At 44.7% G+C, this 17,638-nt stretch overlaps 1 protein-coding gene across 7 annotated transcripts in view; it reads left to right on the top strand.

The window, feature by feature from the left end:
* The window catches only part of ITPR1 (inositol 1,4,5-trisphosphate receptor type 1), a 352,886-nt gene that overhangs the window by 296,834 nt on the left and 38,414 nt on the right, over positions 1-17,638 (top strand). For all 7 annotated transcript variants that reach the window (XM_061396358.1, XM_061396356.1, XM_061396353.1 and 4 more), the window contains 3 exons: positions 1,493-1,615; positions 8,539-8,714; positions 13,068-13,232. In XM_061396358.1, the coding sequence (XP_061252342.1) occupies positions 1,493-1,615; positions 8,539-8,714; positions 13,068-13,232 (464 nt within the window). The remainder of the gene's footprint in view (positions 1-1,492; positions 1,616-8,538; positions 8,715-13,067; positions 13,233-17,638) is intronic.

Below are 17,638 nucleotides of genomic sequence, written 5' to 3'. Positions count from 1 at the left end.
TCTGTGTAATTGTGCCATAACTTTATTTTGGCTAGAAGCTTATGAAGGCTTGGTTACTGCTATAGGCATCATTATAGAGTCATCGGATTTGTCATTGGCTGCTGTCCTAGAGTGAAACGGTGACTTCATTGGGAAAGAGAAATAACACGCTAGACATCCATCTTCACCTACTCCACACTTCCCTTTAGAGGAGAATTATGTTGAATGAGCCTATCTTCTGGAAACTTTGCCTCTGGCATGGAGATGGAAATTATTCCCCCCATATCTATTCTTAAGCATCATCCTAAGTGTAAGGCGCCACCGAAGCATTCAGAGGAAAAGGAAGCACCCGTACACACAGTGTGGCCACAGCTTGTCCGCAGCTGAGACGCAGCCAAGTGTGGTGTCAGCTGTCAGTAACAACGGGATAAGAGGCAGCACTGCCTGAGACCTGATGCTTTCAAACTGTGGTGCTGGAGAAGACTCTAGAGTCCCTTGGACAGCAAGGAGATCAAACCCAGTCAATCCTAAAGGAAATCAACCCTGAATATTCATTGGAAGGACTGATGCTGAAGCTCCAATACTTTGGCCACCTGATGCGAAGAGCCGACTCACTGGAAAAGAGCCTGATACTGGGAAAGATTGAGGGCAAGAGGAGAAGGGGACAACAGAGGATGAGACGGTTGGATGGCATCACCAACTCAATGAGTTTGGGCAAACTTTGGGAAATGGTGAGGGACATGGAGGCCTGGCATGCTGCCATCCATGGGGTCGCAAGGAGTTAGACGTGACTGAGCAACTGAGCAATAACTGCCTCAAGGGTCTCCTGCCCTTTGGGAGGGCTTTGGGGCCCCATCCTTTCTCTACTGTAGCCTTTAGAAATGGAGCTTGGCTGCTGACCATCCAGGCAGAGGTCCTATTTCTGGTTCCTCTTCAGGAAAGTGGCGGATGACTTGGTGATGGGAAAGGGGCTATTGTCTTGCTTTCAGGCATCAGTGAGTCCGTGAAGAATTTCAAGCAGGGAAGGAGTGTGGAAGTAGTAACATTTCTAGCCTGGAGCCCAGCTGGGCTGACTCTGAGTGCTGTGTATCCCCCCCACTTCTCAAAGGCTCATTGAATTCTCCAGTCTCCTTGGGCATCTCCTCCAGTCCCAGGGCCCCAGGGAGAACTGAGGACTTGGCACATGAACCCTGGATAACCCCCCAGATTCCATAACTGATGGTGCTGATGGGGGCATGCAGGGTTTTTAGATGCTCCAGCTTTTCCCCTTTCTTCTCTTCCTTGTCCCCCAATTCATCTTCTGTTCCAGTAAGGACTCCCAACAGAAACAAACCCATCTGATGTCGTTCTGAGCTTATGAGTCAGCTTGAAAACAAGTGACCATTTTTAACGTTTGGTGGAAACTGGGAACAAAAGTGGGCTTGTAGGGGCAGAGCGGGAGGAGGGGACTGAGGCATTCCCAGCGTTCTGGCTCACAGTCTCGAACCTCATGGTTCCGTCTTTGTTTTCACAGCCCAGCCCGTCTTGTACTGGTGCGCCCGCAACATGTCTTTCTGGAGTAGCATTTCATTCAACCTGGCCGTCCTGATGAACCTGCTTGTGGCGTTTTTCTACCCTTTTAAAGGAGTCCGAGGAGGTACTGCTCATGTCTTTAATTTCAAGGAGACTTGTAGGAACAGCAGGATGGCTATGACTTGCGTCTAAAATGGGATTCCTGGTAGAACTGGTGCAATTGATGGGATCCTAGTTCCCCGTTTTCAGACACGATGAGAGTGTAACTTCTACCACAGGTTTTTATTTTTGGCTTGTTTTTTGTGTTTTAACTTTTGCAGTGTTGTGTTAGTTTCTGCCACAAGCTACGTAAATCAGCCATAATTAGACATATACCCTCTCCCTCTGGCACCTTCCTTCCCTCCGCATTGTCATCCCTTCAGGTCGTCACAGAGAACCAGACTGGCTCTGTGTGCCTCCCAGCAACTCATCACCTATCCATCTTACACCTGATAGTCTATATAGGTTGATGCTGCTTTCTCCATTCATCCCACTGACTCCTTCCGCCACTGTGTCCACAATGCCCTTCTCTACATCTGCAACTCCATCCCTTCCCTGCAAGTAGGTTCATCAATAATACTGTTTTTCTAGATTCCCTACATATGCATTAGTACCCTGTATTTGTTTTTCTCTGACTTACTTCACTTTGTATAATAGGCTCTAGGTTCATCCACCTCACTAGAACTGACTCAGATTCGTTCTTTTGTATGGCTAAGTCCATTTTGTATATATACCACAACATCTGTATCCATTCATCTGTTGGTGAACATCTAGGACGCTTCCATGTCCTGGCTATTGTAAGTAGTGCTGCTGTGAACAGTGGGGTACATGTGTCTTTTTGAATTACGGCTTTCTCGGGGCATATGCCCAGTAGGGGTTGCTGGGTCATATGGTAGATGTATGTCTATTCTTAAGAAATCTCCATGCTGTTCTCCATAAGGGCTATGTCAGTTTACATTGCCACCAACAGTGTAGGAGGGTTCCCTTTTCTCCACATCCTCTACAGTACTTACTATTTGTAGATTTTTTGGTGATGGCTATTCTGACTGATGTGTGAAGTGATACGCTGTGGGTTTATTTTTAAATCTAATTTGAAATCATATAAACTGTTTATCCATATTTATTTCTCTGGAAAGAAAGAGGAGAAACAATATATTGTATTAAAACAGTAAGAGATCATCCTAACCTCCTTGTTTTGTTATGTCAGGAAACTATGTATCAGGGAAGCTGAGAGATTTAGCCAGAGACACACAGCCCCTTAGCAGCTAAGCTAATCATAGAATGAATGTAGATAACTTTGATACTCAGTCTAGTCGATTTTTTTCCTAGGCCATACTTGTGGAATTCATTTCAGACTAAAGAATTTGTAAAAAATAATCTCTGGAATTTAATTTTTTTTCTTTTTTTTCTGGCAAGAGGTAACAGGAGGCAGGGCATGAATGACTTTAGACAACACATCCTTGGCTTTTTAGTCAATTAAGAGCTGCATGCTGTTATTCACATAATGAGACATGCTGTCCATGGTCTTCATAGATTTCCTTCCCCCATCTCCTTCTGGTCATCTATGTACACATTCTACACATTTTATTGAGGAAAGGCAAACCACTCAGAGCATTTTTCTGTTTGGGGCTCCTCAGTTTGCTTAACGGCCTTCTGGAGACATTTACAACTGTGGAGTTCTGGGGGCTCCCCTTCTGTTAAACTTCCATGGCCCCGTTTTCTGACACCTGCGACAGCCTCCTGGGAGGCTGACTTTTCAGCTCAGTTTTTCGTCAGAGCTTTTTGGCAGATCACCTCCACTATGTATGTCGCAACTTGGCAGTAGCCACCTTCTGTAAAACAATGGGATGAACAGCCCAAAAAGTAAGAGAATAAAAACCAAAAAAAAAAAAAAAAAACAAACACAAACAGCCAGCACAGAGGTAAATCCGGAGCAGGCTCTGCTCTGGAGTTTAATAATGCAGATGTGTACACGACTGAAGTAAATTTAAGGTCCAACTTAAAAGTAACAGTGTGTTCTATGGTATATTTAACTTACTCATTTGAGGCTCTACTTTTTCAGTTGAGCCTGAAGCCATGTGGAAGGCTTCATTGGAGTGATGCTTTCCCCCCAAGGCAGTACTTAAACACAAGCCCAAGGGGTATTTTCCTTTAAAATGGATTATGTCAGGATTCATGGTTTCCCTGTCGGAAAAGTTGGGCAGGTCCACAGCGCTGCAGGGTGTTCTCCTGGGGGGTGTCTGCCTGTGCTGGGCTGCCAGTTAGCAGAGGTGAGAGTGTGAAGTCTTGAGCCAGGGGCTTAGGTGGAGGGGACGGAGCCCTCTTCTCACCTCCAGGGGCTATCACATCACAGCAGATTCTTCAACTAGTACTTTGGGTGTGTCTTCAGTTCCCCCCTCCACTTCTTTAAAAAATATTTAAAACTGATTGTCATTCTGTACCTTGGCCATTTTCTTCACTGGTCACTTACGGCAGTTTTGAGGCCACTGTCTGGGGACAGTTCATTGATAGCTCCCTCCTCTTCTGTGATAAGCCTCATCCAGTACAACAGCTAGAGACCTACAGAGTCTGGACGTGGTGTCCAGGCCTGGCCCTAACACCTACCTGCCACATGACTCTGGGCAGACCACTTCAGTTTGTCCTGCTTATCCTCCCTATTAAGCAGTGCTTAGGTTGAGCTGGTAGTTTTGACACCAAGGTATGGATTTGGAAATTCCCGTAGTGGTCAGGAGAAAATAATTGCTGACCCAGTCAGAGTTTCTAGAGCACCCTGTTGCTTGCCCGTGCAAGTTCAAGACCTACTGGATGATTGTTAAAGGTCCTTCTGGCTTTACAATGTAGCACTCAAGGTGGCATTGACCCTGGATCTGTAGAAATCCAGGCTTCCTGTTTTGGCAGTGTGGGCTTTAGAACTTTGTGCCAGTGCACTCAACAGAAAATATAATTAGATGTCCTTGTTGGAGAGAAGGAGGTTGATCTGATGTCAGGAAGTCCTTTCCATTATATAGTGACAGAATTTCCCCTCAAACACATCAACTCACTCAGGGGGATTTTTGTTTTTTCTTTTAAACATATTCTGGGGACATCTTCTATACTCACTGTTGACCATCTTCAGGAGGAAGGTTGTTTCAGCCCTATCTAGAAACATAATCTGATTGGTTACCTGAAAGTATTTTTTTAAGAGAAATGTTTGTTCTTGTTGAATCCTGAAACTAGGGTTTCCAAAATGTCCCTCCTGCAGGAGCTTACTGACCTTGCTAGGTATGCCAGCGTGGCTCTCTGACTCAAAAGGCTTGTGGCTGCCGAGGACACTGTGGCCTTAAAAGCTCCTTTTCAAAAGTATTTTTCCCCCTTTGGTTGAAAACTCAGAGTCACACAGTCTTTAAAAAGCATGAAAATTTGGCAGCTTCAGAATTCTTACTGAATTTGTATGCATGCCATGGTGATTAAAGCCCATAAAGTACTACTTTTTAAACTTTCTTACTGTTGAAATTTTCAAATCTGTACACAAGTGGAAAGAAGAATATAATAAACTGCCACATACCCATCAGCCCATCTTTAACAACATTTTGCCTGTTTTGTTTCATTTATACTCCTACTGTATTTTCTGCAAGATTTTAAAGAAGTCTAGACATGTTGTTTCACTGTGCATCTCTTAACTTCAGAGAATATTTTTAAATGTGTATAATCACCATAGCATTCTCATATCTAAAAAAAACTAACAATAAATCATGTGATAGCCTGTCCCTATTCACGTTTCTCCAATTGTCTCAAAAAAAATCTTTCTGTAATTGTTTCTTTGGAATCTAACATTAATTTTTTTCTAGTAATTTTTAAATTGGAGTATAACTGCTTTAAAATGTTGTGTTAATTTCTGCTGTACAACATCGTGAATCAGCCATATGTATACATAAACCCCCTTCCTCTTGAGCCTCTCTCCTACTTCCCCAATCCCATTACCCATGCCTGGGTCATCAGAGAGCACCAGGCTTAGCTCCCTGTGTTATACACCAGCTTCTCACTAGCTATTTATTTTACATATCTAGCATTAATTTTTAACTGCTTTTTTAGTGGGAAAACAGCAGATTTTTTATATTGTCTCTTTCAAAATTTGGGTACATGTGTTGTACTGGTCACATTTATTATACTGAGATGTTAAGAGGCAGTTTAAGATGATGATTAAGTGCTTAAGAAAATGAAAGGTAAGCCACAAGCTGGGTGAAAATACTTAAAAAACATGTCAGATAAAAGGCTTATATCTAGCCTATAGAAAAACTCTTATAATCCAATAATAAAGAGACTACCCAATTAAAATAATGGGGAAAAGATTTGATCAGATATTTCACACAAAAAAAGGATATATGAATAGTCAATAAGAACATAAAAAGATATTCAACATCAGTAGTTATTAGAAAAATGCAAATGAAAACCACCTAGATATGTTGCGAGAAACCTACTAGATGCTAAAATTAGAATGACCGACAATACCAAGTATTGGTGACGATCTGGAACAGTGCAACTCCCATATGTTAGTGATGAAAAGGGGAAATGGTAGCATCAGTTTGGAAAATAGTAAGGTTAGGTCTTCTGAAGTTAAATATATCCTTAGGGTTCTCAGATCTATTTCCATGTTTTTGTCCAAGAGAAATGAAAACATAGCCTCACCCCAGAATTTGTACTTGAAGTTTCCCAGTAGCATCTTTCATCATAACTTCAATCTGGAAACAACCCCAGTATCCATTAATTGTTGAGCAGATAAATAAATGATGACACAGCCATGTTATGGACCACTACTCAGCAACAGAAAGAACAAGCTATTAATATACACAATAAGATGAATGAGCCTTAAAAATTTTGCTAAGTGAAAGAATTTTTTAAAACTGCCTACTAATATTATTTTTCCAGTTTTTATGAAATTCTGGAAAATGCAAAGCTACTGTGGTAGAAAGCAGATCAGGAGTTGGCTGGGAGTGGAGATGGGGCAAGGCATCAGCTGCCAAGAGCGCAAGGAAACCTCTTAGTGTGATACGATGTTTATGTCTCAATTGTGTTAGCAGTTACATGTGGTTAGATGACTGTATAAACTGCCCACAGGCATGCACTTAAAATGGATGGATTTTTTTTTTTTTTTTTAAGGACCATCAACTCTGGTAGCATGTATATTCGTGGTAGATTCTGTTCCACCTTAGGTGAGGTACGTGACCCAAGACTCCATTTTCTCTGTGGTAAATTGGAGGTGATCATAGTACCCTCCAGAGAAGGCACTGGTGACCCACTCCAGTACTCTTGCCTGGAAAATCCCATGGATGGAGGAGCCTGGTAGGCTGCAGTCCATGGGGTAGTTAAGAGTTGGACACGACTGAGCGACTTCACTTTCACGCATTGGAGAAGGAAATGGCAACCCACTCCAGTATTCTTGCCTGAGAACCCCAGGGACGGGGGAGCCTGCTGAGCTGCCATCTATGGGGTCGCACAGAGTCGGACACGACTGATGCGACTTAGCAGCAGCAGCATAGTACCCTCATAGAGTGCCAAGAGGAGAAAATAAATGATCATCCAAATGAAGGGCTTGATACCATATCTAACAGTTGTTAAATGCACAGGAAGGGACACACCTGACCCTAGGACCCGCTTCTTCCTGCATTTCTGAAAAGCTTCTGCCTTTGAGTGCCCATCCCTGATCAGATTCTCCTTCCGGAAGATATCAAAAGGGAAGAGGCAAGTGGCTGGGGTCGGGGGACAGTTCTCAGGGAGAAGGTGAGTCTTGGCAGGTGTGGACAAAAGGAACTAGGGCAACCCCCAGGCTGGTGGGAGAGCCTGGGACCTGCAGGGACGTCGCTTTCCCAGGCGGTGCTGCCATCCAGGCAGCTCTGGAGAAGTGAAACTCCTTTATATAAGCAGCCTTAATCATGTAGTGCTGCTTGTTTACATCTGAAGGAAACTCAAAATGTGACAGCATTTGAAATAGGGGTGTTTTTTTTTTAATGAGTGTTTTACAGAACCTTATTTTTAGCCCTGTTGGCTCATATTATATAACCGAGCCGTCTCGTGGGACACTCTAAATAGAACTTGCAATAGCAAGAGATGACAGAAACTGGTATAAGCTCTTTGACTACAAGGATAATCTAATTGTAGGATGATGCTAATGATACGGAAGTTGCTTTCCTCCTTCCCTTGAAGAAATCTGATGCGGGCAGGGGACCTGCGATTTTCCTTTGCATACTTTTAATAGAAATTAGAAGTCTGTTCTCCCAGTTCGCCTCCCTGAAGAGTGAAGTGTGACACATGGATGAGTTTTGCTTATGGAACAAACCCATCTGATGGATGCCTGCTGGGTACTCGGTGCTTCCCTTGGGGAGGTTGGGGTCCAATGGGGATGGGGCTTGGAAGAGGGGGCACTGACTGCTAGAAAACAGTATCCCACAGGGCTGAGCAGGGATACCGAGGGTCAGAGACAGAAGGAGCACCTGGCCTATTTTGTGAGGAGAAAGGGGATGGGGGAGGCTTCCTGTCAGAGGTACATGCGTACGTCTGTGCTCAGTCACTCAGTCATGTCCAACTCTTTGCGACCCCATGGACTGTAGCCTGCCAGGCTCCTCTGTCTGTGGAGATTCTCCAGGCAAGAATACTGGAGGGGGTTTCCATGCCCTCCTCCAGGGGATCTTCTCAACACAGGGATCGAACCCACATCTGTTTATGTCCCCTGCATTGGCAGGTGGGTTCTTTACCACTCATGCCACCTGGGAAGCCCCCTGGAAGAGGTGACATCTAAGCTAAGACCTCAGGCGAATAGGAAAGGGAGAGAATTTCCCAGGTAGAAGGAAGACATTGAAGGCTTAAGACAACATGCATGTGACTGGTTATGTCTGGGGCAGAAAACTGGAGGTCAGGGTTGGGCCAAGGCAGGCCAGAGAGGTGGTTGAAGAAACTGTAGCTGAACCCGCTCAGGTGTGTCTCCTCTGTGAGGGGAAAGCCCTGATCTCTGAGAGCTCTGCCTCCTGGTTGCAGGGACCCTGGAACCGCACTGGTCGGGACTGCTGTGGACGGCCATGCTCATCTCTCTGGCCATCGTCATCGCCCTCCCCAAGCCCCATGGCATCCGGGCCTTAATTGCTTCCACGATTCTCCGGTTGATATTTTCCGTCGGGCTACAACCCACGCTGTTTCTTTTGGGAGCTTTCAACGTAAGTACGAATCCCTCCATTGCCATTTTTTTGTTTGTTTCCATCTAAGTAGGAATGCCTTCCATTCTCCCTGGAATTTTGGCCTGTGCCTTCAGTGCAGAAAAATATATCCTTTGGGTAAGCTGTTAAAATAGCAGAGGAGAACTGCAGGTGGGCATCTCCCTCTTCATCTTCTCACAGGACAGTGGACCCCTTCATGTGCTCTCTGGACACTGGCAGTCTCCTTGTCAGGGAATATTTCTCTCAGAATTAAGCAAAGGGAGAGAGATGTTGAGATTTGGGTTCATCGTGCCCATCAGGTCATAGGTGTGCTCGGACGAGATGTTCTAATCAGGAAGTCCAATGACTGCATGTGAACACAGCCCCCATTTCTGGTGAGGACCACAGAGAACAGAGCAGAGAGGCAAGAGGGACTGTTTAGAGAGAGGGAGCAGGTGGAGCGGTCAGAAGAGAAGCCAGGCGTCAGAAGGTAGGTTACCGCAGAGTCAGTAGTGACGTTTGGAAGTGCCGTTTCAGTGCTTCAAAAGCTTCCAGTGTGCAAGGGTGGATGCCTACTCCCTCTGTGGAATCCTTAGGAAATGGACATGACTGATACCAAGCCATAAATTGGAGAGGTTTCCTGCCAAAAAGAAGGAACAAGTTGGGACCTGTGGGCATCTAAAACCACCTTCCAGAGGTTTATGCCCTGAGCATATAAGGAAGCTGAAGTCACTGCATAGAAATGAAAGTGATATTGCAAAATAGGTTAACGCTGTAATTCAGGGCAATGATAAATGTCCCCAAGTGGGTGTTCAGATGGCAGAGGCAGTAAGGGTGTGAGAGGACAAGAGACCACTTCAAGCTGACAGGCTTAAGGGGAGGAAGTTTTGTCTCAAAGAATGGAAACCTTCAGGCCAGGAGGCAGGAACTGGGAGGAGCATTCTCTCCACTGGTGGAAGCAGCGAGGAAAGCCCAGACCTTCTTAAGGAACAGCCAACAGTTAAGTTTCGCCTCCTCAGTGGTTCATGTACTGAAATATAGGACCTGATTCTGGACAAGGAACCTGGGCCCCAAACTTTAGGAAAACCCACTGGGGCTCCGTCCTCCAGGTGGGCCTGTCCCAATTTGATAAATCTTGGGTGAAAAGGGACTTCCTTAGTCAAATTAATGTGGGAGATGCTGGGTCAAGGAAAATGCAAGGTTTTTTACTGAAAGATTTCTGAGACTTTAACCTACTGATAACATATGAGGGCTTCCCTCATAGCTCAGTTGTTAAAGAATCCACCTGCAATGCTGGAGACCCCAGTTCAATTCCTGGGTCAGAAAGATCCCCTAGAAAAGAGATAGGCTACCCACTCCAGTATTCTTGGGCTTCCCTTGTGGCTCGGCTGGTAAAGAATCTGCCTGCAATGTGGGAGACCTGGGTTTGATCCCTGGGTTGGGAAGATCCCCTGGAGAAGGGAAAGGCTACCCACTCCAGTATTCTGGCCTGGAGAATTCCATGGGCTGTATAGTCCATGGGGTTGCATAGAGTTGGACACGACTGAGCAACTTTCACTTTAACGCATGATGAATCTCTAAGAAGGGAACACCGGGTCTTCATATTTCCCAAACTTCTTTGCCCACATGTTTTGTAAAGTGTAACTTGGAATTAGTGTTGTATGGAATATAGATTGGGAAATTCTATTCCCAATACTGGTAAGTGACTCAGGGCTTTTTGGTTTTAAAGATTTTTTTCCAACGTGGACCATCTGCAAAGTTTACCACAACACAGTTTCTGTTTTATATTTTGATCTTTTGGCCGAGAGACATGTAGGATCTTAGCTCCCTGGCCAGGGTTGACACCTGCACCCTCTGCATTGGAAGGTGAAGTCCTGACCACCGGACCACCAGGAAGGTCCCTGACTCAGGGATTTTGAGCAGAGAATTGGTATAAGCAAAGTATCGTTGAGAAAATTCCCTCAGTAGTGGCATGAATATATATGTATATGTATATATGTGTGTGTGTGTGTATATATATATATATATATGGATTTGAGTCGGGGGGTGGGTGAACTGGAGGCAGGGGGACCCCTTACGGAGTCATGTCCCCCTTACATGAGACAAGCCTGCCTCTTGGTCATAGTGGAGAATGAAGATACAGATGTCAGAGCTTTGGAGGAAATGGTGACACATGGTGGGCTTAGGGTCTGAGGCTTATGCCTGAAAACGGCGCGCGACTTGGTCGGGGTCCTTTTCTCTAGGCAGCGAAGGTATTCCTGTCTTTACTGGGTGGTGAAGCAGGCAAGAATAATTCCAAATTACGGAAGACTGGGAGAGGAATAATGCAGCCAGCTACACTGAAGTCAGGCAAGACCTGGTTTTCAGGGTGCAGATAGACCTGAGTTGTTGAGTTACTTGACTTGAGGTGACAAGACAAGCTATTCGTGTTAGGCCTGGCATTTAGAAATGCATGACCAGAGTTAAAGAGACACATGAGCATTGAAGGAGGGAATGCAGGCTTCACCTGCAGTGAGTGGAAGTATTTTAAGAAAGAAATACAGAAGACACAAATAGAAGGAAAAAGCACTATTTCAGAGGTTGTCTTCTATGAGTTAATTCTTTTGTTTCTCTGGTCTTTAGTCATTCCAGAGTTTTCTCTTCTGTAACATTGATCAGTTGGGAAAGACTCTATGTGGATAATTGATGGCCATTCATAATAACATTAGCCGGGGGGAGGGAGGGAGAGATGGGAAAACTAAAACAATAAACAGTTATTTAGAGGGGAGTGAAAAAAAAAGAATTCTTACATGGAGCAATGGGAGAAGGAACAGTAGCTGTGAGAAAACTAGGGCAGAAGTTAAAGAGGAGAGCAGGTTCAAGTAAAGCGGATTGCTCCGTTGTTAAGATTGTAGGGCATGAGATGTTGGAGGTCCTGGAATGCCAACCTGAGCATGACCTTTTTTTCCTCTCTTGGAAACCTCAGCACAGTTCATTCAGAATTGATGATGTTTTCTCACTCTAAAAAAGATCTGACACTGGCAAAGGTTAGAATATTAAGGAAAAAAAGACCCGGTGGATTGAAAGTGGAGCCTGTCTGAGAAAACCTAACCTTCTCTGTGGGTGTTGGCTTCCTCCCTTATCTGATTGCTGAGAAGCTCACTTGCACTGACCCACCAGATTAACTGGCAGCATTCCCCCAGCACCTGTGGCCAAGCTAGCTCAGGTGGCAGGACATGGTTTTACAAAGTGCAGCCAAAGCGCATTCTCTCTGGCTTTCTCCTGACTTAGGATTTTCTAGCAACATGTTGCTAAAGGCAGACTTGCAAGCTTGGGATTTCTATCAAAGGTGGGACTATCTTATACAGTAGGTCAGCCTTCAGTTGCAGGGGTCAGAAAACCTACTCCATGCTAACAAGCAAAGAAGAAAATGTGACTGAGAATCAAGAGGCTGGCTTCAGGTGTAGCTGAATCCAGGAGCCCAGACGTAGCATAAGGGCTCAGTTCCTCTTGTTTGCTTCTGCACTACTGGTACCCTCAGGCTCTGTGATAATGCAGATGGATGTCAGCAGCCTCAGAGCTCACTTTCTCTCAGGTTCAAGGTCAGGGATAAAGAATAAAATTGTCTTAGCTGCAGTCCCAGCTAAGATCTCAGGGGGTGTCATTGATTCCATTTGGTCACATGCCTATCTCTGAACGAATCATTGTTGCCAGGGAAATACAGTATTCTGACTGGCCAGGATGGAGCCCCACCCAGACCTCAAGGACCAATATAAAGAAAGGGATGGAGCCCCAGAGATAAAATAGAAGTTATTTCCAGAAAGGGGGGCAAGGGACTAGAACTCATCCTGAAGTCCCTTTCTTCCCCTACCACCCCAAGAAAATTATTTTTCCGTGTAGAATTATGAGCAGTGGATAACAAGAGCTGGCTGCTTCTCATTAGATTGCAACACTCTAATGCCTAGAACGTAACAGAAATTCAGAAAACACTTTTAATCATGCTGATCACAGCGTTCGTGGATTGAGGTGACTTCTGTGTTTGACTAACTCACGGAGGAATGTTAGAATGATTCATATCTCATCTTGAAAATCATAATTTCAGTATGTGCGAATTTTGTTTTTGTCATATACAAATGCCACTTGATTAGTGTTGTGCGTGAAGTTATTTGACTGTCACATTAACTTGCAATATGCCTGAAAAGCAAAGTAATGAAATGACTGAGATCCACAGAACAGTTCTTGGTGTGTCCGGTGGTCACTTGGTGCAAAAGGAAGCTTCTGTTTGGGGTAGAGGCGCCAAAAGACACTTGAGGGCAGGTTGCCCTCAGTTCTCACCAAGAGTCTCAAGTTTGGCTTGGTCCATGCTTCTCTCACTGTGGCTGTCATTGTTCTCAGGTCTGCAATAAAATCATTTTTCTGATGAGCTTTGTGGGCAACTGTGGGACATTCACCAGGGGCTACCGGGCCATGGTTCTGGATGTTGAGTTCCTTTATCACCTGCTATACCTGCTGATCTGCGCCATGGGGCTCTTCGTCCATGAGTTCTTCTACAGTTTGCTGGTGAGTTGCTGGTGTTGAAAGATTTTACATGCTGGAAACTAGGAGAGCATGCTCTGTCCTTCCTTCTCATCTCAGATCGCTCCTTTTCACAGTGACCGGTGTGCCTGGTCTAAAGAGGCAGTAGGCCCCTGGACGAAGTGTTTGGGGCATCAGGAAAGGAAAGCTACTCAAGAGAGAAAGTCTGACGAGAAGAAGCCCAGGGGGTGTGTGATCACACTGCCTGCACGCACGCTCAGCCTGTTACTTTACAGTGATAGACGATGCCCGCAGCCTGGCTCAGGAGATGTTACCTCCACACACCGTCCCCACCCCCTTTGTTTTTCTTTATTTCTTGGGCTCAGCCAGCACTTACCAAAAGAATGTTTGTGTGACTGTCACCTTCTGACAGTTCTCATGGGATCCATCGTCCAGTGAAAGCATGTAGAAACAAGAGCAGGAGCTGTTTTCAAAGACCCAAGACCCCATGACAATGAACTTGATAGATTTATGGATCCAGGAGACCTTTTCAGCGGAAGTTGTCATGCTCCAGTCTGAGCTGAGTGGTTAAATGTCTTGATGCTATTATCTTCCTCCTGAGCAGGCTTTTAAGTGACAGACCACTGTCTGCTTATTCTGCTGTCATTACGGGGAATCTTGAACTGTGGAGTTGTAGATAAAAAACCATTTCCTTGTACCTACGTCATATGATAGGAGGCGTAAAATTGACCTTTCTGCCAGCAAAACCATCCATAAAGGAAATAGAAGAAGTAGATTAAAATGTTGCTGAGGATAAAAAATATTCAGAGTCTAGGTGTTGACTAAAGATGAGGGACTTGGGAATTCCCTGGCAGTCCAGTGGTTAGGGCTCTGTGCTTTCACTTCCAGGGGTGCAGTTTTGATCCCTGGTCGGGGAGCTAGGATCTTGCAAGCCCTGGTGAGACAAAAAAAAAAAAAAAAAACAACAAGGGACTTATTTGCAAAAAAAAAGGCAGAGCAAGGAAAGCACTTTGAGGAGTTGCAGTCCATGTGGTCTCCAGGCTGTGGCTTAACTGCTCTGCGCTGCTCACATCTACAAAATGGGGAGAGCAGTCCATGTCCCCACAGGGCCATCGTGGGGATTCTCCACCACTACGCGTGTCAGTCTGAGACCAGCCCCACAACAGAAATGCTGAGCGAGGGCCGTTATTACTGTCTCTGTCATCCCTTCTCCCATCCAAACCCCGTAAAGAACGCCAGGACTTGCTCCTTCCATTAGCGGCGCATGCTAGCAGACAGAGAGATGCATTCTTCCCCTTCATTTTAAAAATAGGTCTGACCAGACTTTGAGGTTTTAGGCAAAGAGGTCTCTGGATCCACTTGTGATGCCATTAGATGCCCTATTTTGGTCACTGTCTATCAGAGACCTTTAGAGTTCTGTATATATTTCTAAGCCTTTTTGTCTCACATAGTAATCTGTGGAGGGGGTTCTAGCTTGTGAATCTGGGAGACCCAACAAATTCCTGGCCTCTCTGAGCCAAGGAGGCAGAGTTGAGTCAGGGGGCTCTGCCATCCCTGCTGAGGGGGGTCTCACTTGTGAGATTGGCGAGTCCCCTTCAGAAATGCCATCTCGCCCAGGGAGAGGGTGACTCTTCCTACTGTCTACCGTTTGTAGGTAAAATTAATAACTAACATTAAAATTTATTGGTTGATGGAAAATTATTATTAGGGTTAGGGTCCATTTCCGCTTTGTTCATGGAAAAGTCCTCCTCTTTTGTTCACTGGCAGTGCCACCTGGTGTCAGAAGCCGGGGGGTGTCCCAGTGAGTCTGGGCAGTGTCATCCCAGCCCTCCCAGGCTTCACAGTGTAGAAAAGAGCCGTTACTGTGAGTTACTGACGTGCCCCATGGGCTCCTTCCGTCCCACCTCATGGGTGGGTCTGCCTCGGCCGTGGGCGATCTCTGCATGTGATCCCCGGAGAGGCTGGGCCTGGTGAGTCAGGTCACCTGCCCGGAGCCCCACGAGAGTCAGGGGCAGAGACACGACAGCTCCACAGCCCCGCTGACTCCAGGGTCTGAGGGTTGGAGCCCGGCCCTGAGCTGCTTTTCATTCGAGCCTGTGAAGAAGTCGCTGCCTCAGTGAAGGCAGTATTTCACAGCGCCATCTGCAGGCACGCTCTCCCAGCTCTCAGCTGTCACAGGGAGATCAGAGACGCTCAGAGCTCGCTGTGATGTTACCTGGGCTTGGTGCACTTTGAGAAGGACCTGCAGGATCAAGAGAGACCATAGCTGGATGCCTCTCCTCAGTGCTGCTGGGGGATTTCTAAACCATCTGGGCCTTGACTTTCCGGGACATCAAGTGAGGTGTTCCTTTTGGGGTCAAAACAGCATTTGACATGTCTGTTGAGAACCGCAGGCAAAATACTGAAACTTCACTTTATTCCATAAATGAGGAAAGCCTACGACAGAAAGGAACTAGAAGGAGACCGGGAGCAGGAAAAAGCCGCATGTCACCAGCTTGTGAATGCTCCATGCCAGCAGGGCAGAAAGGCAGGGCCGGTGACTGTGCTCTAATGGAAGTTCACCCCCAAACTGGCTGAACCCGGTCCCCAGCTGCATTCAAGCCGTGTCCTTAGAAAACTATTAACATCCCGAGATGAAAGTGTGCAGAGTTCATTCGCAGGCAGGTAACAGAAGGAGAAATGCAGATAGTCAGTAAATGTGCAGGTATTCTAATGTCAAACAGTGACATACTAATTAAAATATGATCCCATGTTGGAGCCGTGATGTAAGGAAAGGTTCAAAGGTGTGAACGTGCCCAGTTTTACTGAGAGTGAGCCAAAAAGAGCATCATTTTCTAAGTGGTTGGGATAAATTGGCACAGCCTTTCTGGAAGGCAATGGAGCAAAACGTATGTGTGTCACAACATTTGACCGAACAATTCCATTTTTAGAAACTTGACGGAAAGAAATAACTGGATAGGCGAGTATAGAGGCATGTACATACAGAGGTGTTCATCACAGCATTACTCTTAATGATATAGAATTGAAACTATCTTGACTGTTTAAAAAAGAAAAAGAAGAGGGTTGAGTAGACAGCAGTTTTTCAATACACTAGAATACTAGGTGAACATTTTTGTTTTTGAAACCAACATGAACTTTATGATTTTCTTCCTCAGGTCGAAATCAGAATAATTATAACAGAAACAAAGCTTATGGTAAAGCTTTGTTCACAAAAACATCATGAAGTACAACTTGCTTTAGTGAAGATCCATGTGCATAAAATGAAAAAGCTCTCCAAAATCCAAATAGATCTAATTGTTCTTTTTGTTAAATATCAACATAGATAGCAACTCTGTTGTCCAAATTCAAGAGAGTATAAATACCTCAGGATGATATTGAAATAATGTCTAATATAAAATGAATGAATGTACTAGAAGGAAGAGAGAAAAGGTATTTCCAGAAAATTAGAACACTGCTTATTATTAACCAGAGTTGTGTTGATACTTATTCATTTAGATTTGACAAAAGGATACTATTTTAGGGACTTCCCTTGTAGCTCAGCTGGTAAAGAATCTGCCTGCAATGCAGGAGACTCTGGTTCAATTCCTGGTTTGGGAAGATCTGCTGGAGAAGGGATAGGCTACCCACTCCAGTATTCTTGGGCTTCCTATTTGGATCACACTCTCCCAGTCTCTCAATCAGGCTGTAACCTGGGCAGGTACTTTAAATACGTGATCTTTTTTTTACCTGAAAATGTTCATAATTCTCTTAGGAAGCAAGCCGACTATATGCCACATTATGGTATAATACTTTTATAAAAATATATATGCATAAGTTACATTTTTTCCATTGTAATAAGGCCAGAAGGAAAGAACTTATTGAATAAATGTCTATGGATATTGGAATAATTAGCATTTTTTGTTTTTCTTTTTCCTTTGTGCTTTTTTTGTGTTTTCAAAAGTCTCCTCCATTGAACTCGTCTAATTTTCTAGTTAGAAGAAAGCTTTTCCTTATTACAAAGTAATGCATGGCCATTATTTTAAAATCAGAAATTATAGATAAATGAAAAAAAAAATCACTTGTTATTTCAGTGATTTGGGGGCCGTATAATCTCTACAGTTCTTACCCGCAAAAAACAAGTGTCATTTGTTGTCTGAAGTTGCTCTTTCTTGCTGCTTCATAGTGGCTTGCTAGAAAATATTTAACCAGCGTTAGCAGCAGCATTAGCCTTTTGTACTCTTAGATCTGAATTAAGGCCTCTTCTCTGCTTCCTTTTAAGTGTCCTCCTTTACCCGATGCCCTTAACTGGCCTCAGGGCACAGACTGGCCTTCTGGAGGCAGAGGGCTAATTGAGCAGAAAATGAACTCCGATGTCAATTTCTGCATTGAAAGGGACTCTGAGATCAGCTAGTTCAGTCCACTGACTTCACAGATGTGGAAACTGAGGTCCA

The sequence above is a fragment of the Bos javanicus genome, chromosome 22, assembly GCF_032452875.1.
Source record: "Bos javanicus breed banteng chromosome 22, ARS-OSU_banteng_1.0, whole genome shotgun sequence".
In the NCBI taxonomy this organism is placed as follows: domain Eukaryota; kingdom Metazoa; phylum Chordata; class Mammalia; order Artiodactyla; family Bovidae; genus Bos; species Bos javanicus.
Note: the sequence above shows the minus strand (reverse complement) of the source record. Positions and strands in the feature narration are given on the sequence as shown.